The 23,908-nt window shown below is 49.3% G+C and overlaps 10 protein-coding genes across 10 annotated transcripts; 7 read left to right on the top strand and 3 right to left on the bottom strand.

Moving 5' to 3' along the window:
- Positions 1-199: 199 nt before the first annotated feature.
- On the bottom strand, positions 200-2,060 carry N7446_007240 (uncharacterized protein; the record flags this gene model as incomplete). Its single annotated transcript, XM_058515986.1, has 3 exons — positions 200-1,497; positions 1,546-1,761; positions 1,814-2,060. 3 exons carry the CDS (start codon positions 2,058-2,060, stop codon positions 200-202), a joined length of 1,761 nt encoding a protein of 586 aa, XP_058373164.1.
- Positions 2,061-2,715: 655 nt separating this feature from the next.
- On the top strand, positions 2,716-4,366 carry N7446_007239 (Zn(II)2Cys6 transcription factor domain-containing protein; the record flags this gene model as incomplete). The annotated part of the gene is made up of 3 exons (XM_058515985.1): positions 2,716-2,772; positions 2,816-3,172; positions 3,221-4,366. The coding sequence occupies 3 exons, from the start codon at positions 2,716-2,718 to the stop codon at positions 4,364-4,366; spliced, it is 1,560 nt and encodes a 519-aa protein (XP_058373163.1).
- Positions 4,367-5,334: 968 nt separating this feature from the next.
- On the top strand, positions 5,335-6,816 carry N7446_007238 (arylsulfotransferase family protein; the record flags this gene model as incomplete). Its single annotated transcript, XM_058515984.1, has 1 exon — positions 5,335-6,816. The coding sequence occupies one exon, from the start codon at positions 5,335-5,337 to the stop codon at positions 6,814-6,816; it is 1,482 nt and encodes a 493-aa protein (XP_058373162.1).
- Positions 6,817-8,411: 1,595 nt separating this feature from the next.
- Positions 8,412-8,981, top strand: N7446_007237 (Bys1 family protein; the record flags this gene model as incomplete). Its single annotated transcript, XM_058515983.1, has 1 exon — positions 8,412-8,981. The coding sequence occupies one exon, from the start codon at positions 8,412-8,414 to the stop codon at positions 8,979-8,981; it is 570 nt and encodes a 189-aa protein (XP_058373161.1).
- A 332-nt stretch (positions 8,982-9,313) lies between these two features.
- N7446_007236 (hydroxyacid-oxoacid transhydrogenase) lies at positions 9,314-10,891 on the top strand (the record flags this gene model as incomplete). The annotated part of the gene is made up of 3 exons (XM_058515982.1): positions 9,314-9,732; positions 9,782-9,840; positions 9,885-10,891. 3 exons carry the CDS (start codon positions 9,314-9,316, stop codon positions 10,889-10,891), a joined length of 1,485 nt encoding a protein of 494 aa, XP_058373160.1.
- Positions 10,892-11,435: 544 nt separating this feature from the next.
- Positions 11,436-14,724, bottom strand: N7446_007235 (putative beta-galactosidase; the record flags this gene model as incomplete). The annotated part of the gene is made up of 3 exons (XM_058515981.1): positions 11,436-12,603; positions 12,659-14,063; positions 14,127-14,724. 3 exons carry the CDS (start codon positions 14,722-14,724, stop codon positions 11,436-11,438), a joined length of 3,171 nt encoding a protein of 1,056 aa, XP_058373159.1.
- A 693-nt stretch (positions 14,725-15,417) lies between these two features.
- Positions 15,418-17,093, top strand: N7446_007234 (uncharacterized protein; the record flags this gene model as incomplete). Its single annotated transcript, XM_058515980.1, has 2 exons — positions 15,418-16,456; positions 16,516-17,093. Coding segments are annotated over 2 exons (1,617 nt in total), but the record flags the coding sequence as incomplete, so codon positions are not given.
- A 421-nt stretch (positions 17,094-17,514) lies between these two features.
- On the top strand, positions 17,515-19,728 carry N7446_007233 (fungal specific transcription factor domain-containing protein). The gene is made up of 6 exons (XM_058515979.1): positions 17,515-17,570; positions 17,647-17,675; positions 17,729-17,803; positions 17,853-18,609; positions 18,669-18,830; positions 18,880-19,728. Exons 4-6 carry the CDS (start codon positions 17,984-17,986, stop codon positions 19,703-19,705), a joined length of 1,614 nt encoding a protein of 537 aa, XP_058373157.1. The 5' UTR covers positions 17,515-17,570; positions 17,647-17,675; positions 17,729-17,803; positions 17,853-17,983; the 3' UTR covers positions 19,706-19,728.
- A 1,123-nt stretch (positions 19,729-20,851) lies between these two features.
- On the top strand, positions 20,852-21,963 carry N7446_007232 (uncharacterized protein; the record flags this gene model as incomplete). Its single annotated transcript, XM_058515978.1, has 3 exons — positions 20,852-21,010; positions 21,068-21,628; positions 21,703-21,963. 3 exons carry the CDS (start codon positions 20,852-20,854, stop codon positions 21,961-21,963), a joined length of 981 nt encoding a protein of 326 aa, XP_058373156.1.
- A 1,187-nt stretch (positions 21,964-23,150) lies between these two features.
- On the bottom strand, positions 23,151-23,784 carry N7446_007231 (DUF967 domain protein; the record flags this gene model as incomplete). Its single annotated transcript, XM_058515977.1, has 2 exons — positions 23,151-23,705; positions 23,758-23,784. 2 exons carry the CDS (start codon positions 23,782-23,784, stop codon positions 23,151-23,153), a joined length of 582 nt encoding a protein of 193 aa, XP_058373155.1.
- Positions 23,785-23,908: the final 124 nt, after the last annotated feature.

The raw sequence follows: 23,908 nt of genomic DNA, 5'->3' as shown, positions 1-23,908 counted from the left end.
AGGCGCCCTTCTCATAATATTGGATGGAGGCGAGGACTTCTCCATTCATAATCCCATGACCATAATAAATATATTTATTTTTATATATTAACAACTAAAAATGACGGTAAGAAATCCCTCCTGTGGTTGAAAAACAGGGTTAGGATGTTGAGTCATTGTAACCGAAAGCCATTCCTCCTTGCCAGCAGGAAATAAATCCCTAGAGAGTAACGGCGTAAGCACTCAGAATCCCACCTTCTTTACCTAGGTCAGCAGTAACATGAGGGGGAACATTTCGATCAATCCCCAGGATCATCAAGGATTCCTTCAAGAATACGCCCTTCGCCGGGGGCTCTTGGGTATCTTCCTTGCTGGGAACAGGCAAAGCATGCTTGGGCGAAAGCGGCGCCACCGTCATGAAATTGATGTTGATTCCCTCTCGACCAAGGATGCTGCCCACAACTCCGATCTTCCCGGGTGAATCATAGTTTTCACAGATCAGCAAGGTTCCTTCGGGCTCAAAAGAAGCTTCAAATCGGCCCAAGCGAGTAATCAGCAGTTGGTCTCCAGAGCAGGTGCCAGAGATGATGCGTTGCTGTTGGGCTGGGACAGGCACAGAGGTGTCAGCAGCAGGCGCCCGTGACGACGAGCGAGATGGTGGGCGGGCAACAAGAGTCACCAGCGATGAATATGACGAGTGCTCTGATGGGTCGCGGGAATGTTGCTCAGAGACATAGATACCACGTTCACGGGCCACAAGCTCAGCATTCACGATGTTTACATTCAATCCCTCGGTGCTGCTGATAGGCGACAGTAGACCCTTGATCAGGGCTGCAAACAACGGCTTTGTGTTATTGATATTAGCCAGCTCTCCTTGGTATATCAGATCAAAGGTGTTTTGTGTCATTGATCCCCCAGAGGTGGTGGCGTAGTGCTGAGTATACAGGCTGCCGAGCTTTTCAACCAGGCGCACAAATGGCTGCAGCTTTTTATACTCTTCGGGGAGGATGATGGGGACATTGACAGCCGAGCGAGGTAGTGAGCCTTGCAGAATCTCAAGTACTTGCTGGCAGACATCAACTGAAACATTCTCCTGTGCTTCCACCGTGGAGGCACCGAGATGCGGCGTGACAACTGCCCGTGGATGCGCGATAAGTCGCGCTGCAGGTGAATCTGGGGCTGGTGGCTCCGATGTAAACACATCAACGGCTGCCCCCGCAATATGGCCAGATTCCAGAGCTGCAAGTAGGGCACCTTCATCAAATGTGCCACCTCGAGCCACATTGAGCACGCGAGAACCCTTTTTCATCTGGGATAATTCAGCCTCTGCAATCATCCCTCGAGTGGAGGCGATGAGGGGTGTGTGGATGGTCAGAAAGTCGCAGGATGTGAGCAGTTCAGTCAACGATGATACGAGTGTAACACTGGCGGACGCTGCGACAGATGCGGAGGCATAAGGATCGAGAGCATTCACATTCATACCCAAGCCTTTGGCCAGTCGTGCGACAGTCAACCCAACTGTAATAGATTAGTTTATGATTCATGGACGATTTTATCAAACATTACCTTTTCCAAGTCCGATAATCGACAACGTCTTGCCCTTGACTTCCACACCTACATACTTGCTTCGCTCCCACTTCCCTTCTTTGAGACTGGCACAGCTCGCTGGGATATTTCGCGCCATGGACATCATCAGGGCAACCGTGTGTTCTGCCGCCGAATTGATGTTGCCCGAGGGCGAATTGACGACAACTATTCCCAATTTTGTTGCCTCCTGGACATCTAATGTACCAAATCAATGAGAGCCAGGAGAGGCTTGAGTCCATAAGCATACCAACATTGTCAACTCCTACACCCGCACGAGCAACCACCTTCAAACGCCGGGCAGCACGCAGCACAGCAGCGTTGACCTTGGTCTCGGAGCGTACGAGCAGCGCATCGTACTCTGGGATGATCTCAAGTAGCTCATCGGCGCTCAGATCTTTCCGTTCGTGGACATCGAGGGAACTGCGCATCAGGGCCAAGCCATCTTGAGATAGCTTTTCAGGCACGAGGACTTTGGGACGACTTTGGAACAGCATTGATACGAGTCAATGAAGTAAAATGAATCAAAAACAGAGAGCGAAGATGATGGAGGGGAAACATGACAGAACGTGACCCTGGATATCTTCCGCGGCAGCAGCGCATGTACTTCCACCAACCTCCTGACAACGCGGGGTACAATCTGTCTCATTGGGCTATCAAATACATCAAGGTACTCGTGTTTCTGCACAGGAAAGCATTCCGCTAACCATAAGCAAGGCTGAATCTGCACCGCCGTTGGGCGTCGTCTAGGGCCCACAATCACGATGTTCTCGTGTCGACAATATGAATGTCCAAGCCCGAGCCCAAGCCCAAGGCTAAGCCTCAATCTATATCTCCAATCTGATTCCCAATCTAAATCTCCTCCGATCGATCGCGAATCAGGGCCACTTTTTGAAACAAGAGTGCGGATTTACCCCTGGGCGCGGACTTTTGCCTGGCGTGGCTTAGCGACTTTCTTGAGACATGTAAGACTCTATCCTGGCTTTCGATCTTTCGATCTTACGACTTACTCTTCACCTACCGCTGTGTTCTTGCAGACCAGACGGCCTGCATGGATACATACCACTGGTTGTTCGTCCGAGAATTGACTTGCCTCTCTTCCGCGACCGCTATGATCTGACACGTTTCAGGCGTCTCAAAAGGACTGCCCCCATGGTTGGCGTTCCACATTCAAACGGCTGTGCTCTTTGCCGCGAGCGGCGTATTAAGGTACGTTCTTCGCAATGATCATACCAATTTTCTGACCCTCTAGTGTGATGAGGCGGTTCCGGAGTGCAACAATTGCCATCGTTACCGCAGACCTTGCCCCGGTTATCGGCGCGCCCTTCGGTTCCAGGATGAGGGTCCGATTCTTGCCAGAAGACATCAGTCTGGCTCGCGACGGAGAGAAAGGCCACCGAAACCGCCAGCAGCCCCTTCAACGCAAATTGAGCCACCCGAGAAAGCCCACGCAGCAGCTGACATAGTGCGTGGCAATACGGTCATGTTAATGCGACAAAATCCGGCCGGTAGTTTTGACGAACAACTTTCTGTCTCTCTAGTTCGCCAACAATTTCGCGACGCTCAGCCCCAGCTCTTTCTGAGATTTATTTCACATTCCTTCCCCACGGTAGGTTGGTGTGCCCACATTGAACTCTGGATACTTATCCCTTGGTAGCTCTACTATCACAACCGTTTCAGATCCGGGGAGGGTCTCGGGTTTGCTGAGTATGTGGTCCTTAACTATGGCAATGATGCATACCTCGATACGTCCGTCTGTTGCTTGAGCTCGATTTATCTCGCTCGCTTGACCCAAGATCGGACGCTTCTCAAAACGAGTCGACAGCTGTACTCCAACTCACTCAGGGTAGTCATCAAAGCTCTCTCGAAGCCGGAGCATGTGATGTCCGATAATATGCTTTGCACAACCATTATTTTAAGTGTTTTTGAAATGTACGCTCAGACTACACCGGACGCATGGGTTGTACACAGCGATGCCGTAAGGCGGCTTATGATAAAGAGAACTGCGGCCGCTTTCGAGTCTGGCTTCGGACGGTTCTGCTTCATAGCCTTCAGAGGCTTTCTTATCCTCTTAGCTTTATACGAAGGAAAGCCATGCTTCCTGGATGAAGAGGAATGGCAAAACTACACGATAAAGATGATGACCGAGGATCGCACCAAGCCTGGGGAATGGAGCGCATATACTGACCTTGTTGATCTACTTCACATGGAAACTGCCAAATGTCCGCGGTATATTAGTGAGACTCGAGATCTTCTCGCAGGGAACACCGATCCGGACCATGCCAAAATATACGGCCTCATCAGCCGTATACAGAATACCTCCCACCGACTTGAATCCCTGATCTCCGACCTCCGGTCCTGTATCAGCGCACACAATGAGCGCCAACAAGGAATCATCCAAGGTCCCAATAAACCCTTCATTGGACCTGTTCCAGAGGTTTTTCCCGACACTGGACCCTCACTCCTTCTCCTAGGAGCCGAGAACATGATGGAAACAATCCAAAAGCTAGTCACCCGACTTGAGGATAGACTCCGTGTGCGTGTGATTGAGGAAGCCCTTTCTCCAGAGTCCGTCAATTCACCACCCAGTGACCGCAGCACTTACTCTACTTCTCCTTCTACTGCCAGCTCTAAAAACTTCTCTCTTCCCTTTCGCGTTCAGTCAGAGCTTGAAAACGGTCCGTCCAAGGCTTCTGACGGCCATGATCCTCGTGGTGTTAATTTCCTGGATCGTGTGGCCTCGTCGATGGGCGTGCTAGGTGCGAGGGTTGTCTTTGACGAGACACCAGATCCATCCTCATGATAGGGTACGTTGTATGTGAAACACGAAAGATACTTGTACATTTCTTATTTAGCTTGTCTTTATGCATTCCAACTTGGACTGTTGAATCGGCGTTTCGTATAGTAGGTTAACTATGTATCATACTCCACTTATTGAGATTCATTCTAACAAAAAAAAGCACTTGGACGATGTGATTGTTCCTCATTTTTCAGGCCTCCAAATAACGTCAGCTGGCTTCCCACGTGCATTCGGAGATTCCAGTTTCTACCCTCAAGCCAAAGCCGATGCCTCTCCTCACTTGAAACCTCAACTTCATTGCAACCTCTGACGCTCATCAAACATCTCGGCCTAGTCCCCGGGAATTGACCGGCTAAAATAGGATATCGTTGGCTCCGGTCGCTACCAAGCGTCAGGGACGCTGTTTCGCCTTGCGTCTTTCCATGGAACCACACCCTCTCTTTTTTTATTTCTCCACAATGTTAAACGGCACAGCGCGGAATGGAATACCACGCCTCAGCACTGCACTGCCAAGAAACCCGCAACGTGATCGTCACGCTGATCTCTAAAGTCTACTCATCCTAGTATCCTAATGGATGGCTTGCACGAGTGGGAGCAATACTATTCCCGTTGTGTGCCCGATCGGGAAAATGATCCCTTGAGGAATATCCATCGCCTATCGAACACAGGTCCAACATCTGGAGATGCAGCCTCGATTATCTCCCAGATTGATTAAGGGACCCGCAAGTGGGCCAATGACGAGGCCAAGGCCATTTATTCAGTCCCACGGCTTCGTCGGCGGGCGGCGGTGGCCAACCTGACTGGGCGATGGTTCGGGAGTCCACCCAGCGTGAGGAAGTGATCTTCAGGGCTGGCTTTTCCAATGCGTATCCCCTATTTAAGATTCTGGGTGTCCAGATCTATCACGTCTTAACAAACTCACTTTCGTCACTCTTTAGATCGTTCATTTGAACAATTAGCTTTCCTTAATCATGAAGTGGTACACCGCAGGCAGCGCTCTGCTCCTGTCTCTTCAGGCAGCGGCATGGGACTACTCAACCTATTCCTCGATGGACTTCCAGCCTCCCAAGCTGGAGGTTAACAAGACTGGAACAACCGATCCCGGATACATCTTCCTCGGTCCTCGTGGTGGCGTCCAGGCGGCTGGTTCCGCTGCGCTTATATACGACGATGCAGGTAATTTGGTATACGAAGGCCCCGAAGAGGTCACTGCCAACTTCAGAGTGCAGAAGCTCGATGGCGAGGATGTTATCACCTTCTGGGCTGGTGAGATGATGGACGTTGGCTACGGTTATGGCTCGGTTCATATTCTCGACAACACGTACAAGGAGATCTACACCGTCACTCTCACTGGCACCTTTGTAACTCCCGATAACTCTCAGAAGGATAGTTACTGTGACCTCCACGAGAGCGAGATCACTCCCAGTGGCACCATCATCTGCACCGCGTACAATGTCACCCAGCACGACTTGACATCGATCAACGGGACTTCCTCTTCTTATATGTTGGACAGCCAGTTCCACGAAATCGACATCAAGACCAACCAGGTTCTCCACTCGTGGAGTGCTCTCGACCACGAGGACCAGATTCCTCTTACTACCTCCCACCAGGGTCTTGGCAAGGACGTTGGCACGCAGCAGTCTGACCCCTACGACGCCTACCACATTAACGCTATCGCCCCTACCAATCACGGCTACATGATTTCCCTGCGCCACATGTGGTCCGGCTACTACCTTGCCCAGAACGGCAGTGTGATGTGGACCATCGACGGCGAGGACGGCGGAGATTTCAAACAAATCAACAACCCACAATTCTCTTGGCAGCATGATATCCGTGTTTACAACGAGACTGACTCTGGTCTCGTTGTGAACCTGTTCAACAACGCCAACACACCCACCGATCAAGAGTCCGAGACCACAGGTCTCAGCATGGCCATCGACCTGACCAAGAAGACCGTCACTGGTCTCCGCTCACTCACCGACCCCAACGACCCCATCCACTCCGTCAGCCAGGGAAGCTACCAGCTCCTCGACGAGGTCGACAGCCACGTTTTCATGGGCTACGGTTCCATCTCCAAGGTCAAGGAGTTCGACGGTGACGACAACGTCGTTTTCAGCGCTCAATTCGGCGAGGATAACGCTGTTGCTTCTTACCGTGGTTTCCGCTGCCAGTGGGCTGCCACCCCTTTCTGGAACCCTTCTGTTGTCGTCTCCAAGACTGACTCTAATATCACTGTGTACATGAGCTGGAATGGTGCTACTGAGTATGACAACTGGGTTGTTTACTCTGCTTCTGACAACACTACCTCCAGCACAAACACCAAGATTGGTTCTGCGAACCGCGCTGGCTTCGAGACTTCTGTCACGGTGCCAATTCCCACTGAAGCGTACATTCAGGTTGTCGCTCAGCAGGGTGATAACGTCCTCGGTACTTCCGAGTTTGTTACCTTCTAAGCGGGTGCAACGGATGAAACATCATTCATTGACAGCTGCTAGATTTCTTTCTTCACATATATTCCATTTCACGGAAAAGGTACATGGATGTATATTTCTTTGCCTGTTTCATATTAATTTCGTTGTACATATTTATTATAGAATCTGTTCATACAACGCACGATCCTCAGATACAATCTAATCAATACAAACCAGATTAGATGAGATCAGGGCATTATGAATCGCTACTACTTTCGGTGAATCCGGCACACCCCTGAAACACGACGATATTTCAGGCTTGGCCGTCTCACCCACGATGGTGTGACAGACACAGTATCACTGCTTATCAAACAAACTGTAAATTTGAGGATAGTCTGCAGAGCCGTTGACTTGGTACTACAGTCTAGTGAAAATTAATCAAACATGTCAATGAGCAACTGACTTTCTGAGACTTACATGAATATCTCTGTTTCTGTGCAAGGTAGTGCTCCCGTTTTACAGAGAAGGATAAGAAGGAGTTATAATACGGCGATAAGTTCTGATATTTTCGATCTCAGGTTAATATCCCTGCAGTAGATGCATATACAGTACTTCTACAGCCATGTTATTTATGCAAATTTAATGAAGAACCCAAATCCGTACTAACCCACGGCCGACAACGGCAGTGAATGTTCAATTGTTTGATTTAACATTCCAAACCAGTTCCAAATCAAAGAATTCTCCGTGGAATTTGAGTTTGTGGGGAGGGTCGGGGCTAGATCTTGCCTGTCAGGAGTTCACATTCTTGGACGCTAGTTGCTACAGCTACCTGTTGATATTTACTGGAAATTACATTATGAGAAAAAGAGGGTTTTGACGGCTCGACACTAGTAGACTGATATTAATCGTTCAAATTAAGCTTCTTGGTTTTAGATGTGTGCTGGATCCCCTATTACTATTCTTCCTTCCAACCGGGGATGAATATCGTCTTGGATTAGTCTGGCCCTAGAATGCTCAGTGATATAAGTTACTAAATCTAACAAGTCTAATTGCTACTCTCGATTTGCCGGCAAATTACCTTTATATTTTTACCCAAGTGCATCGATCTCATTCTTCAGATACCCATGGGCTAAAATATCCGATGGGCTTTTCCCCGGCTACTCCAAATGATCTAAGATCAAAGGAACATTCCTCCCCGCGGAAGCTTGGGAATCCGAGAAATCATAAATAGGAATTGTGAATAGGAATTGTAAATAGGAATTGTAAGTAGAAATTTCATGGCTGTATACGCCAAGTAGGGAAAAGGTAACATTCTCCCAGTGTTTCCGCATACATATGTGTCAAACACCGATGGTACACGGCTACAGTGTGATACCTTGATATCCCTTCATTTTCTATGTATTGTATGGCTTAGTGTGGCTTGACTTCCCTGGTGCAGGATTTAAATGCCCTCATGGATATGTAGTTCCCCGTGAGGATGTCACATTCTAGGGGTTCAGACTGGACAAAAGGGAATGGAATGACACGAGTGGTGAAGCGAGAGAGCAGCATCTATAAAACCGACTCTCAATCCTACCATCCAGAGCCAGCCAACAGAGGACAAGAACCCCAAGCAGAACATCATCATATTACTCAAGATGTACCTCCCAACCATCCTTCCCTCCCTAGCGGCCCTCACCCTCGCCCATCCAACAAGAACCACCACCAACAACAACCTCATTCATCGCGCCCCAATCCCCGACAGCGCTTTCATAACACCAATAAGCGCCAAGTCAACCCCTAGTCCAACCCCCAGCCGTCGCCCCCACGGTCACGCAGTCGTAAACAACCACTGCAACTTCCCAATCTACCTCTGGTCCGTCGGAACAACAGCCCGACAGGAGAGGACTCTTCTCCCAAACGACGTCTACAGCGAGTTGTTCCGCGAAGAGAAAAACACAGGCGGCATAGCGATCAAGATCAGTACAGACGTCGACGGGCTGTATACCAGTGCGCCGCAGATGGTGTTTGCGTATAACCTTTCGAATCTCACACAGGGCAAGGTCTGGTATGATCTTAGTGATGTTTTTGGAGATCCATTCGAGGGATATCCTGTTAGTCTTTCGCCTGCTGAGCCGAGGATCTCTTGGCCGGATGGTGTTCCTAGTGCTGGGAGTCAGGTTAGGGTTACTTCTGCTGATACGGATTTGGTACTGTCGCTTTGTTAGGGTATTGCCTGGATGGGATGATGGAGAGAAAATATATAGTTTGGTTAATTAATCGCCAATTCAACGTTGACTCTATTCATTGTGTGCTAGTAATTGAAGTCATGATCAACATGGACCTCGGCTGTTCAGATTCCCTAGAGTTTCTCCATTTTGGAGAAACTAGAGATCTATAACCGAATAGCAAAGCACAATTAACGTTAGAGGCTCAGCTAATCAAAGTCACCTGTCACTCGGCCACAAGTCCGATCCCCGCATTCCCCAACTCCCCACCTCGCTTTCTCCTACTTCAACCTGCTCAACCCTTCAATTCCGCCTTCTCCCTCCAAACAATCATGGTGTCAGCAATCCGAGTCGCGCCCAGCGCAGCAAACCGCGCTCTTAATCTCCTTCGCACAGTGCAATATACACACCCTCCAAACTGTCCCTGTCATGGCAATCCCGCGCACCATCACCACCACAAAACCCCCACCCTCCTCAACCATGTAAAGCGCCACCTAGCCACGCCAATCGACCGATCGCGTGAGAAAGAGTATGCCTTTGAAATGGCGGCATCGAGTATCCGCTTCGGGCCTGGTGCGACGAAGGAGGTTGGCATGGATTTTGCGAATATGGGAGCGAAGCGCGTTTGCATTGTTACTGATTCGAATGTGGCGAAGCTTGATGCTATGAAGCAGGCTGTGGAGGGGTTGACCAAGGAGGGTATAGAGTTTACGGTCTTTGACAAGGTCCGAGTTGAGCCGAAGGATAGTAGGTAGGTTATTTCTTTCTTTTGGGGGATCCAGGGCTGACGGTGGGTGTAGCGTGAAAGAGGCTATTGCTTTTGTCAAGCCTTATAAGCCTGATGCTTTCTTAGCTGTTGGTATGTTTCCGCTATCTCCACAGTAATCAAATCTAACAGAATAGGTGGTGGCTCTGTCATTGACACGGCCAAATTGATGAACTTGTATAACGCCTACCCCGAAGCCGACTTCCTCGACTTTGTTAATGCACCCTTGGGCAAGGGTCTCCCCGTTGATAAGCCACTGCTCCCACTCGTGGCCGTGCCCACAACAGCAGGAACAGGCTCAGAGACAACCGGCACAGCCATCTTCGACCTGGTCTCCAAAAAGGCCAAGACTGGTATTGCCCACCGCAACCTGAAGCCCACACTGGGAATCTGTGACCCTCTGAACACCCGCACCATGCCCTCAGCTGTGCACGCCTCGTCCGGACTTGACGTGCTCTGCCACTCACTCGAGTCCTGGACTGCCATCCCATACAACGAGCGCACACCCCGTCCCACAAACCCAATCAACCGTCCGGCCTACCAAGGCGCAAACCCTATCTCTGATATCTTCTCCCTCCAGGCGCTACGGAGTACAGCCCAGTTCCTCCCCCGTGCAGTGCGCGATCCCGATGACCACGAAGCGCAGTCAAACATGCTGCTCGCTGCGACATTGGCCGGTGTGGGATTCGGCAACGCAGGAGTCCATCTATGCCACGGTCTCTCATACGGAATCAGCTCACAGAACCCCGGATACAAGCATGCCGGATATGATGTGGACCACCCAATCATCCCACACGGCGTCTCGGTCGCCATCACCGCCCCCGCAGTCTTCCGCTTCACCGCTGCGTCAAATCCTGATCGTCATCTTGCCGCCGCCGAAGCATTCGGCGTTGATATCTCGAATGTAAAGCGCGAGAGTGCCGGTGAGGTCCTTGGAAACGCCATTGCAGAGTTCCTTGTCAAGCTTGGTGATCAGCCTCGTGGACTGAAGGATCTGGGCTATAAGGCTTCAGATATTGATGGCCTGGTTGAAGGGACATTGCCTCAAAAGCGGGTTCTGATGTTGGCGCCTAATCTCAGTGAAGAGTTGCAGGCTGAGAAGGGTGAATTGAGGAAGTTGCTTGAGGAGTCTATGGATTATTAGATTTTTAGTTTTGGTTCGTACCTTGGAGTGGTTGAGGTGTGTACATTCATTAAAATCGAAGTAGTGAATATATATCTTTAGATCGGTGAATCAGGATTGAGTGGGGTCTACAAAGAGGTCTAAAAAGGGATTTGAAGTCGGCGGATATTATAGGGTAATATTCTTTCATGAAAACGCGAATGGGAGACGGTGTTGTATATCCCATTTAGATTCCCCTCCTAGATTGGTAGAATTACCAGAGTACCTTCAAACGGAAGATAGAGGCAGTAATTGAATTGATAAACAGGAACAGGAACTTGGACAACAGTTTTCTGTCCTCGTACAACCGCCTTTTCCTACTTGAAACAGATAGCAGGAAGCAGTTCAACGAAGACGCGACGCTCTGCTCGTAGACTGGCCTTGGGTGAATGAAAAGGGTAGTTCGATTCGATCTTGGAGTTACGCTACTCGTTGTTTCCGGAGTTACAGTAACCTGTTTTACCATGTGAGCAGATATTGGTATTCACTAGGCTGATGCTACTACAAACTTCGAACTTCCTAAGTTTCACGAAGATACAGGCTCCAACAACATACCAAAGGTGATATCCTTCACCTTGACCAAATGCTCTTCCATTGGGCCAGGACCGCACGCCGCACTTCCAACGCCCGCAACCTGGTCATCCAGTCTCAACAATACCGCATCCTCTTCGACAAGATCACACGGATGCCGCGCTGCCTCAATGGTCTGATCAGAGTACCGGCTAGCCGTCCAGCTCAAACTCGCTCTTCCCCCATCCACAACTGTACTTCCCGTTGGGGAAGCGCGGAAACCCGTGCCATTTAGAGTAACAAGCTCAACCCAAGCTGTATCCGTGCGGTTCCCATTCTCCTGCGGAATATCATAAACTGTCTGCAGCGAGGCGATATCTTCAGCATTCCACAGACCAAACTTCTGAGCAGCCTTCTTATCCGGATAGGACTCTCCAGGACCAAGCCCCAGCCAACGGGCAGACTGCAGAGCAGAGTTCGCGCGGAGATTGAGACCAACTCGCGGAACGGTTTTAGGTGCGGTTCCGGTGGGTTGCAGTGTTATAGTGGTTGTCAAAGAACCGTTGGGCTTAATTATATAGCGTGCCACGCATTTCCATCCCCAGGACAGGACTGGTGGGGATAGGAACGTTTCGCTGTCGACGCTGACACTACCATCCCCTGCTGAAGACACGTTCAACGAACGGAGCTGGTTCGTGAGAGTATGCACCCCGAATCGCTTCCAATATGGCGCTGCGGATGGTACGTCGTTGTCCGTTGGAGGGCGCCAGAAGCCAGGTATCATGGCGAGCCCTGTGTCGGCATCCGGCTTGAGAATACAGGTCGAGTTGTATGTCCACTTTCTGAGGTGGCCTCGGATGCGATCGAATTGGAAAGACCAGTTGGCTCCACTGACAGACACGGTTGTCTTGGTAACGTTCGTTGAGATGCCATTCTCGATACCTTGTGCGGAGCCCATGCCATTTACTATTGCCTTTTCGGTTGGCTTTGATACCAAGGCTTGCGTCCAGGCCACCGCATGAGGGTCTTGACTCCATTCTACCTTTTCATGTTGCTCAAGCGTAATGGTCAAGTAGGCTGGATGGGTTTCATGTTGGAATAACTCTGTCGGCAGAGGAAGTTCTGCAGATTGCCCGGGGGCCACAATGGGCAGCTCCAGTATTCCAGTTGCCAAAACTTTGACTCTGGGTTGGAAGGTTAGGTCTCTTCATTTTGCTTGGTTAATAGTTATGAACTTACCGTTTGTCAAAAGCTTCAAGCTTGTAACAGGCTTGGAGATTGCTCAGATTCAAGAAGTCGTACCGGTTCTTCAGAAGCAATGTCTGTCCACGGACTTCCAACTTGACCGGCTCAAAGGCTCTCTTCAGCTCCAACAGACCTGGCAGAGGCTGGTGGGCACTATTCAAGAGACCATCCATCACGAACGTTCCATCATTTGGATAGTCTTCGAAATCACCGCCATAGGCATAGAAACCATCTTTCTTGTTGGTTCCTCCAACATAAAGCCCATGATTGGCCCATTCCCATATGAAACCACCCTGCAAGCGCGGGATTTCGTCGAAGCACTTCTCATAATCGGCAAGCAGGCCGGGTCCGTTGCCCATGGCATGAGCGTATTCACAAAGGATAATAGGCTTGTCGAATTCCCCATTTGTAGCCCCCTCGGTGACTGCCAAGGATCGTAGCCGGTCGATTTCAGGATACATATAGCTGTACATGTCTGTGGTTTCCGCATGAATATCACCCTCGTAGTGGACCAGACGAGTGCCGTCGAAGCTGCGAGCATACTCTACCATGGAGCGGTGACATGTGCCGAAGAAAGCCTCATTGCCCATAGACCATATAATGACACTCGCATGATTCTTGTCTCGTTGCAGCAGTGAATGCACGCGATCAATGTAGGCCGCTCGCCAGACAGGGTTGTCTGATGTATGAACGCCGCACAGGGGGAAGGTCATGGCTTTTCGCTCCTCGTAGCCAAGCGTTTCGTCCATGTCCATTGGCCGGGCGACAGCATCATAGAAGCCGTGGCATTCGAGATCAGCTTCGTCAATGACCCAAAAGCCTAGCTCATCGGCCATGTCAAGAAGCCGAGGGTCGGGTGGATAGTGGCTGCAACGAAGGGCATTAATGTTGTGGGCTTTCATGAGAAGCAAATCTTGCCGCATGAAGTCCAGTGGCACGGCACGGCCGAAGAGTGGATGGTGGTCGTGTCGGTTGACTCCACGAAGCCGAATGGCCTTTCCGTTGACGGTGATTAGGCCACCCTTACGCTCAACTTTGCGGAAGCCAACACGCTGTGTGGTCTTGAATGTCTTATTAGAATCAGATGTTGTCAAAAGCATCTCCACTTCGTACAGATACGGCTGCTCGGCAGTCCATTTCTTGGGGTTGGTCACAGGCAAGCTGAGTTCAACTGCGGATGTTGCTGGCTCTATGCTGCTCTCAGTAGAAGCAATGATTTGAGTACTGCCCTCAATTGACTCGACCAAATTAATTGCAATGGTGCTTCGCTCTGAGACTTGGTAGTCAATTGCTGCGAGAAGCGTCGCATTTTTGTATTCTGGATCGAGGTCCGTACGTATAAACCAGTCATTCAAACGGTCGGCTGGTAACGCAATCAAAGTAACATCTCGGAAAATACCTATTACCATGGAGTTAGCAAATTCTTCATTTTCATTGTCGCTTATCATAATTTAGAGCTTACCAGATAGCCACCACTGATCCTGATCTTCGATATAAGTGGCATCTGACCACTGATACACTCTGACAAAGACTTCATTATCGCCATGTGCCCGCAAATATGGGGTGACATCAAATTCAGATGGGTTTCTGCTGCCTTGCGCGTACCCGACCAAGGAACCGTTCACCCAGACATGGTATGCACTGTCGACGCCGTCGAAGCGCAACCGAACATTGGTGTTATCGGATTGCCACTCGGCAGGTACTTGAAACTTCCGCCGGTATGTACCCGTGGGATTCTCGGTAGGTACGAAAGGAGGGCACACTGGGATAGGGAATTGTGTGTTGGTATAGTTCGGCTTTCCCCAGCCCTGCAGCTGCCAATGGCCTGGGACATTGATGCTGGACCAGTCCTCGCCGGAGGTCTGCTCGTTGGGCTCTGGGGCTTCCCCTGGTGACCGGCACATGTTGAATTCCCAGGGTCCATTGAGAAGTAGACATGTCGAGGGGATATGACAAGAACGCGCAGGGAGGGTATTTCTGCGAAAAACCGCGGGGTTCATGAAATCGGGCCGTTCGGGATCGGCCTGCAGTGACAGCTCTTTGGTCTGTGGAGAGCTCATGATGCATCAACTGCGTAGGAAATGAGTTGAGGGTCTTTGGTCGTCTAGGATGTTCTCTGTCATGTCCTTTATACCGGAGGGGTGGACTGGGGTATATTGGGGCGTGGGATCTTTTCACCGCGCTACCCCTCCAATGTTATCTCACATCTTGTTTGCATCATTCTGTGGGGGTGCCATCTCAACACGTCTTGAGTTATCTCATTGCTCCATCTTTGTCGGGTCTGTCGGAGCCGGTGTTTGTGGGGGTTGTTTTGCGGAGGTGAGAATGGAGACCTCGGGATTCCCTGATCCAATAGACACTCGCCGGGGCTATCGGCACCGGGGCTACTGGAGCCGGGGAAGATTTGGCATTTTCTTTACTTTCGCCGAACTCTGCCACAGTCTTCAATGCCCATCGCGTGGAGCTAAACGGGTGTATCGGGGCTCGTTATTGTCTTCGAGCTGTTGTCTCGTCCAATTCCAAACTTCCGCCTGCAAACTTCCAGCACTTGCCAGCAGCTAGCCCCGCCTCGGATCGGCTAGCTTCCCCGGATTGAGAGTATAGCATGATCAGGGGCGAGACTTCATACCCGAAGTCGGGGAAGAATGCGAAGGTAGCAGAGACACGCTTTGTGAAGAGTATTAAACCTACGAAACTCCCCACCTGAGCAGGTTTCATCGTCTCGATCATTTCCTTTTTCATTCATACCTTAGGTACCCTTGTTTACTTTCTTCTTCTTTTTCTCTTCCATCATGGATCTCGATAAAGACAAGTCTGTCGACAGTGTCCATGTCGAAGCTACGCCGGGTCCGATGGAGCCCATCGATATCAAGAAGCCTGAGTACCCCGGTCAGACCCTCGCACATGATATGAGCCTGAAGGAGGCACTCCGCAATTACCGCAAGGCCATGCTATACTGTTTGTTCTTCTGTTTCTCTGCTATCCTCTGGGGATACGACATGCAAGTCAGTGGAGGCCTTCTTGCCGCTCCAGAGTTCCGCGCCGTGTTTGGATACACTCAACCTGACGGCACGACGATCCTTCCAGCTAGATGGCAAGCAGCCTTCAACACGGTTGCGACGATTGGTGGAATGATAGGAAGTCTGCTTTGTGGTCCTATCTCGCCCTACGCAGGCCGAAAGATGAGTTTGACTATCGCCTGCGTCATCTCCAGCGGCTCCATCTTCTTGCAGTTCTTTGCTTTTACTCGGGGAGTGCTCCTCGCTGGAAAGTTGCTTAACGGTATCTCACTCGGCATGTTCCTCGTCACGGCTTGTGCCTATTGCTCTGAAGCTTGCCCTGTCGTGCTGCGCGGAATCACCATTGCCATGGTTAATCTGTTTGTTGTCATCGGCCAACTCCTCGGAAACTGCCTCATCAAGGCATTCGGTGCGCGAACAGATAATTTTGCGTACAGAATCCCCTTTGCGTTCCAGTGGCTTTTCCCAGCGGTTCTTCTCTGTGGAGTGTGGTTCTGCCCCGAATCCCCCTATTGGTACGTTCAAAGGGGTAGGCATGCTGAGGCCAAACGGTCTCTTGAACGATTCCAGACTAGCGGAAGCGTCGATCACTGGCTCGTTGAGATCCAAGAAACAGTCCGCATGGAAGAAGAATCCGCAAAGTCCGCAGGCTATTTGGATTGTTTCCGAGGAACTGATCTCCGTCGAACGATGATTGTCATCGCCGTTTGGACTATCAACTCTTTTAGTGGTGTCAACTTTGTACTTAGCTACTCCACCTACTTCTTCCAAAGTAAGTATCCCTCGGTTCACAAGACATTTCGGTTTGTTAACGAATATTTTCAACTCTAGTTGCCGGCCTCCCTACATCACGATCGTTCGACATGGGCGTTGGCGTAACTGCCGTTGGTGTTGTCGGAAACATCTGTTCCTGGTTCGTGATCAACACCATCGGCCGCAGAGTCCTCTATCCCGGTATGGTGATTCTCACCATAATTGTATTCATCATCGGCATCCTCGACATTGTACCGAATTATAACTCCTCGATTGCATGGGGACAGTGCGTTTTGATCATCATCTGGAACTTCTTCTATGATCTCACCCTCGGACCTCTTGGATACGTTATCTGCGGAGAGATGTCTTCAACTCGGTTGCGTTCGTACGGCGTGAGCATTGGCTTCTTCACGCAGAACTTTTGGACCTTGATTATGACCATCACCGTGCCTTACATGATCAACCCTGATGAAGGTGACCTTCGCGGCAAGACTGGCTTTATCTTTTTTGCCTTTTCGGTTATTGCTTCTATCTGGACTTACTTCTGTTTGCCAGAGACCAAAGGTAGAACCTTTGAGGAGTTGGATCATATGTTTGAGCAGAAAGTTTCGGCGCGGCAATTTGCCAAGTATGATACAAGGCCACATGTGGCATAGGTTTAGAATAGCCCTAGTATGTGAATATAAATAAATATAGAGTGCTAATCATGATAACTTCTGTATCACTTGAACAACCTTTCTCTACTCTCTAAAGTATTCAGCTTATAGTTGGCGCATCGCTTTTATATATATTGCGCTGCAAAGGCACATCTCTTTTGATTTCCTATCTGTCTCTAGTGTTCTTTTATATTCTTCAAATGTCTTCCGACTTCCTGGTTGACTGGACGGTCTATATAGACCTGGGAAGTCACGTGACTCCGCCGCAACCACTCGGCTGTACTGTCGCGACTCCGGGGCTGTCTTGGCGACCTCGCCCAGTGAGCAACCTACATCAAGTCAAGCTTTCCGTATCTTCTCCGCATTCTGCACCTTTGGTCAATAAATTTGCTTTTAGAACTTTATCGTTGGGCCCGAGAAAGCCTTCAAGAGAGAATATCCCGGCTCGAAATGAAGAGATTCAGGGCGGCTCGAGCGGTTTGTCTCCAATTCTCTCTTCTAGCCGAGAGGCCTAATAAGTTGGATCGAAGATTAAGACTAATGCAATCCATAGTGTGACTCATGCCGCCAACGCAAGACAAGGTATTCATATATTATGCGGGTTTTCGGTACGTCACGACTAACAAACCTAACAGATGTGACGCTCGAAATCCCTGCGGGCCCTGTACAAGTTTGAACCAAACATGTCTATACGGAACGGAAGCTATATCGTAAGCAGGTTCACTCTATCCTAAGAAAGAGCAATTAACGTCCGATTAGAAGAGGGAAAAGCGAAATGATCTTGGATACGGTTTTGCGAATGGAAGCTTCCATCGAAGAACTTAGGAGTATGGTCGTACGTAAGAGCCAACAAGGGCCAATTTTTGTGAGCTAATGATATATACCAGGCTATGGGCTCCAGTTCAAATGTTAGAGATGGCATCCAGGCCCATACAACGTCTCCAGTTTCAACAATTACCCCGAGGTCTCAGGATGCACGCCATCATCCAGGCGGGTGCACGATTAGGGACCCAACTGAAAGTGCTGTGCTCTCGTCTGGACATCTTTCCTCAGCGGAGTCTCTTCTAAAGTGGTCAGTTTTTCTTGATCATCCTTCCATATTGAAGGAGACAGAGACTCCATTTTTGTCCCTTGAATACGGACGACCATCCTTTCAAAGCAAAGTCTATGCAATATTCCCCAGCTTGGGTTTGTCAGAAATCAAGAGGATGGTGGGTATCTTCCAACAGACATATAATTTCTGGTTCCCTACAATGAGCTTCAACGATTTGAAGTCCCTGGAAATGAGGATATACCAAGAGAACCTGGAGCCTAATTGCCAATCATGTCTAGCTTTGTTGATCATGGCTTTAGGTTGCGTTGGGGCTTCCGTTATAGATGAAGGAGACTGCTCTGAACACGAGTCTCAGCAATTAAAGCTGCAAGGTGCATCATGGTTTACTGCTGCAATGAAGATGCTACATTTGGCCCACATTGAAATGAGTGTGGAAGCTTGCCAATGTCTCTTACTGACTGGGTATGAAAATATTCTTGCGCGCTAAATAACCAGCTGCCATGGAACTGACGAATTACTAGCCTGTACTTCTCCTTTTTACAAAGACCACTGCAAACATGGTCTTATGTGAACAGCGCAGCAACTCGTTGTCGGTTCCTGCTCTCTTGCCCTTTTGACAACCCAGAGCGTGATGACCGAGAGCACATCACCCGAATATTCTGGTCCTGCTTTGTACTAGAAAGGTCAGTAGAGACGACACCACTGCACTCACCACTAGCTGACAGGCAGCAGCAACTATATTTCCGAGCTACCAACTCTTCCGCAAAACTGCAACGCCGAAATCGAATCAATAATATCTCTTCCAGGCAAATTCCACTCACACGAAACAATCGAAGAGGAAGAAAAATCGACATTCTACTTCCTCGCATCAATAGCACTACGCCGCCTCCTCAACCGAGCACATTACATGCTGTATGACCGCGACATCGGCCTCCAGATCGACTCCAATAGTTTCTCTTCGGTAAACCAAGAACTGGCACGCCAACTACAAGACTGGTATCAAACCCTGCCATCAACTCTGCAGTTTCCCGAAGACGGAAAGCCTGCGGATGACCCGCACAGCGAGTACCTACGGCAGTGGTATCTCAGTTGTCGAAGTGTCATCTACCGACCATTTCTAGAATGGGCGCTGGCTAATCCATTATGGAATCTCAACAACAATCCACGTGTGCTCGATGGGTGTCGAGTTGCGCTCGATACTTGTCTATTTAAATTGAGGGATTTGAAGCAAGTGCCATATACTGTCATGGTCGATACATGGCCGTGTTCCCTTTCGCTTGCGACGGCGATGTTGACTCTCATGGGTGGCTTCTGTCATCCACAGTTGACAATTCAGCTTCGTCATATTGCCTTGTTGGAGCTAGGGCCTCGCCTAGAGCAACTTCTACAACGATGGATGGCTATCCACGGTTCCAGTGTTTCCCCTGGTGTTGAGAAGGCATTGCGATTAATCACGAAAGCTCACGAGTTCTTGCAAAGCAAAAGCGCCGACTTTAGCCCTTCCCGGGAAGAAGAACAACATCTCTCTCCTTATGCGTTGCGGATGTCTCACGGGTAATGGTTTAGCAGCGAGCTTTTGCCAAGGAAGGAAAAACTAGGCAAAGTATGTATGGCTTCTATATATAGAACCTCAAAAGTTTGGTGACCGTTGATCCTAAATTCGTCTCGCTGTATTAATGTAGGGAAAAGCAACCTGGTCAATATCTACCTTGGAAGATCGGGGTAGGCAAAAAAGAACAGGTGGAAGTTAGCATGAAATTGTTGTCGTGGTCCTTATGACGGGGGCAATTTAGTTGCGCTTGAGAGAGAGAAAGCGGGGTTGGAAAGCATGCTGAGTGTTGGAGAATAAAAGCGAACTAGGGATACTAATTTTCTTTATACTAACCCCGTTTAACGGGAATATAGATCGTATCGAAGAGGGACGTTTAAAGATGCACATGCGAACTAAAACGCCGCAACCTAGGAAATTGAGGGGAAGCACACGAGCAGTTTTAACGCCACAGAAGTAAAATCTGAAACGCCCTTACCCTTTTGTAGACTCGGGCCTTTTACCCCTGACCCCGACCTGCATGGGCCTCGTGTACAGCGTGGAGACCCCGGAAACAATAAAAGCCTCAAATTAGGAGATACTTCTACCTTGCATTCTTTGGCCACGTGGGAAACATACAGGTTCTTTGTCAAGTCCTTTGTGGGCAATGACAGAAACGTATCCTTTGTGTGTTTCACACGAGGAAATATGCCTGAAACACAAGTTGCGTGAGGGCGCCATTTCTTCCAAGAGTCCAAGAGTCGGGGCCAAATATTCCCACTGGCAACAAACTACCATAGTGGCACACAATGGCCCCAAAGGGAAACTCCCACAAAGCCACATTTACGCGACTTCAATGCGTAGTCAAAAAGTCAAGGAAAAATCCCCACTTGACACCCCTGTAGAACGGCAACCTTAGGCGACCCTAGAGGTTCTCTTAGGTAAAGTCACATAAGACTAACAAATCCCCCAGCTTACGATTCACGGCACTTTTCAAGTCGCGCGCATGATGTGGTATGTCTGAGATGACTCGGCGCGTTTGACAATTCTCAGGTCATAAGCCAGTTGGACTTGATCCATTTCCCCGTCCCTGCCTTTCCTCAACACCAATCATCGCAAAGCGGTTGGCGCATTCTCTTTTCCCCGGTACTGATCTCGATCTCGACATCAGCCACCATGGCCGACGACCGCATCGTCAAGCCTACCGAGCCCGATGCCCTCATTCTGGAGGCATGGGGCCAAGGCCTGATGGTTGGTAGTTTGCTGATCATGGCGGCCATCACGGTTGCTAACATGAAGAAACACATTCTCTTGCACAAGCTGATCTTTGCCGAGGTATGCGCTTCTACCCGCGCCCCGGGGCTCTTATGCTGATCTTTATGTCTGATATAGCTCATCCTGGCCATGGCCCATGGAACCTTTATCTTCCCCCACGAGCCGGTTTATGGTTGGTACCTGTCCGTCACGGCTATCGGGTTGAATATCTCTTGGGCATTGCACAATGTCATCGCGTGGATGAAATGCAAGGCTTTTCTCTCTCGGAAGGTTTCGATTTTCTACATCGTTACTGTTATTCTTTGCTGGCCATACTGGGGTTTAGAGATTTACGCCAACTTTACGTACTTCAACAATATCAATAAGTTGTTCCTGAAGACGAGGCCTTTGGAGCCGTTGTTCCGGTTTGTTATCCTATCCTCTCTGCCTCCATGGATGAACCCACTAACAAGATTGATCTGCAGTGATCCTTGGTGGGTATTCACTACAGTCAATCTGTTCTGGACCATCAAACGCCAATACAGCTTCGGACTCTACGAACTCGTGAGAATCAGCCCCCGTATGGGCATCATGCTCGGAGCAATGTGCTTGTCAATCATCTTCATCATCGTCGATACCTGCAGCGTGACCAATGTCTTTTCCAGCCTTCTCCCGACAGGCGTCGAACCCTTCTGGAAGGTAAGTCAAGCCAAAGTCCCATCAACCCTCCATTCACCCAATTCCATTTCACAATCTAATAAAACCCCTCACAGTTATCGTTTATCTTCAAGTGCCTCTGCGACACGGTCATCCTCGATGATTTCAAAACAGCCCTCGATCGGATGCGCGCACACTGGATGAAGAAGACCGCCAATACCGAGATCCACTCAACGCCCACGCCTCTTACCAGACCACAAGCTCGCAGACCCCATGACATCGAGGCCATGCCTTCCGCCAGTGATAATGATAATTCCATCAAGGTTACAGTCACCCACTCGGTTTTTAGGGAAGACATTCCTTTGCGCGATGCCTAGTCTTTGGATTCTTTTCTTCGAGTCTTCGGCTTGACATTTAGCGCTGGTGTTTGGCTTTCTGCTTTGTGCGACATGAATTCTATGCTTTGAAATTTTGTGGTTTTGCGTCGGCGTTATTATGAATTGGTCGTGGGTTTGGATAGGTGGATAGTCTCGTCTTGTAAATAATCTGGGTTTGATCTTTTATCAAAAGTTGCGATGTGTAAACGGCCGGTGATATTAATCTTGATAATTCAAATGCATGATCCATGCACGTTTCTATCACACTCAGTGTTATATGAAAACCCATTTCGAGAATCGTGATGTAGAGCTTCCAGGCAGATCCCCATTACCTGTGCCGTGGATATTGGTAAAATAAAAGCAATCATTATAGTACATTTTGCCCTTTCGTCTGTGGTGCCTACGTACGTGACGATATGGAGATAATCCCTGCTCAAGGTCGACTAGGAGGAATCAAGCAGAAGCGAAGTCGCACAGAGCCAGAACCTGATACGAGCAATTAGAAAAGAGCTAGAATGTCGGACGATGGAAATGTGCTATCGTATAAAGGACTCGATTCCAAAGGCAAAAACTAGGAGATTGCTAGAATTTCTGATGGCAAAAGACTGTTAATCTAGCGAGGGTGAAATGGACACAAATTCAAGATGTGATGCAAGAGGGAAGAATTTATTCTAGCGTCGGGAGTGATATGGCGAGTAGGGGCAAATGACGATTTCCTCCCAGCTCAACTCCCTCCACTTGCCTGTTACGAGGCGCAATTGCGGGTGTCCCATTTACTATGGTGTTTTAGGGTGGCCAGCTCGATTGTAAAATAAGTTAGTCGTGGGCCGAGTGATCAAGGCGCTGGATTATTTTAAGACTGAAATACTTGCTAATCTATAGCTCTCGAATTAAGGGGGAAATAACTGCTAATATTGTTAGCTTGGTCAGATAACGTTAACTTGCAATTCTTACTCGGCTTTTTCAGCGTAGAGCGGATTCAATGGATGAAGCAAGTTAAATAAAATTCGACAAAAGTGAGGGAAAAGGCTGAAAGCTATCTTTCATGTCGCTCATATAGATGGCCAGAGGTCTACTTTTTCGGCTTTCAGCTCTTTTTGTCATATTCTCTGTGTCATCTTTGCTCATCTTTGTCTATGTTCATCTTTGCTTTTATCTTCATTTATTTTATATTCTCTACCTACAATCTAGTTCTGCTGGGCAACAATATCCCGAACAGTCTCAGCAACAACCTGATGATCGTCCTCTTGTTTCAACCCACTAACAACAACAACAGCGACGATGCCCTCAACGCCCTTAACACGAATAGGATATCCGCCGCCATGGATAGCATACTCATCAGCAACGGCGCCCCCGTTTGCACTAGCAATAGCATATTTCTTCACGAACGCCGCCTCAATCTGATCAGCTGACGCGCCCGCAACCAGTCCACCAATTGTCTTTTGTCTCATTGCCCAGCTAGAAACACCCCAGCGCAAGACGGTGTTGCGCTTACGTCGCACCCAGTTCTCATTATCGGGAATGGTACCGCTCTCTGTTGCGCTTTGGAAGAGCACGTGGAGCGGAACGCCGCCGGATGTTGCTGTTGCCAATGCGATGGAAATCAGAGCCGGTTTGCGTTTGTTGGACGGGAGAGAGAGGATTCGGGTGCGGAGGGCATTGCCGAGAGTCCAGGCGGTTTCTGTTGTGAAGGTTCGGAATGTCTGTTCTGGACTTGACTCTTCTGCGATCAGGACTTGGGCCTGGTGGGGTTAGTTTGCTGTCCGAATTGTAGATGGACTTCAGGGGACTTACGTCGGTGCTGGGAGCTGCGAGGGCCATATTGAAGGTATAAATTGCCGTTGTCTAGCTTTTTTTTCTTGTCAGGAATAGAAGAAAGAAGAAGTTGGAGAATCGCGGAATGTCAAGAAACTGAGTGGGGAAGACCATGACGTCGTCCAATCGC

This window comes from Penicillium canescens (assembly GCF_028828765.1).
Source record: "Penicillium canescens strain IBT 15451 chromosome Unknown utg000004l_segment0_segment0, whole genome shotgun sequence".
Lineage (NCBI taxonomy): Eukaryota > Fungi > Ascomycota > Eurotiomycetes > Eurotiales > Aspergillaceae > Penicillium > Penicillium canescens.
Note: the sequence above shows the minus strand (reverse complement) of the source record. Positions and strands in the feature narration are given on the sequence as shown.

Excerpts from the sequence above, each read along its gene's own strand:
- N7446_007233 (XM_058515979.1), top strand. The coding sequence starts at position 17,984 with ATGGGCTCCAGTTCAAATGTTAGAGATGGCATCCAGGCCCATACAACG. Across the intron at positions 18,610-18,668 it reads CAATGTCTCTTACTGACTGG|CCTGTACTTCTCCTTTTTAC; the intron begins GTATGAAAATAT and ends ACGAATTACTAG. Across the intron at positions 18,831-18,879 it reads TCCTGCTTTGTACTAGAAAG|CAACTATATTTCCGAGCTAC; the intron begins GTCAGTAGAGAC and ends GACAGGCAGCAG.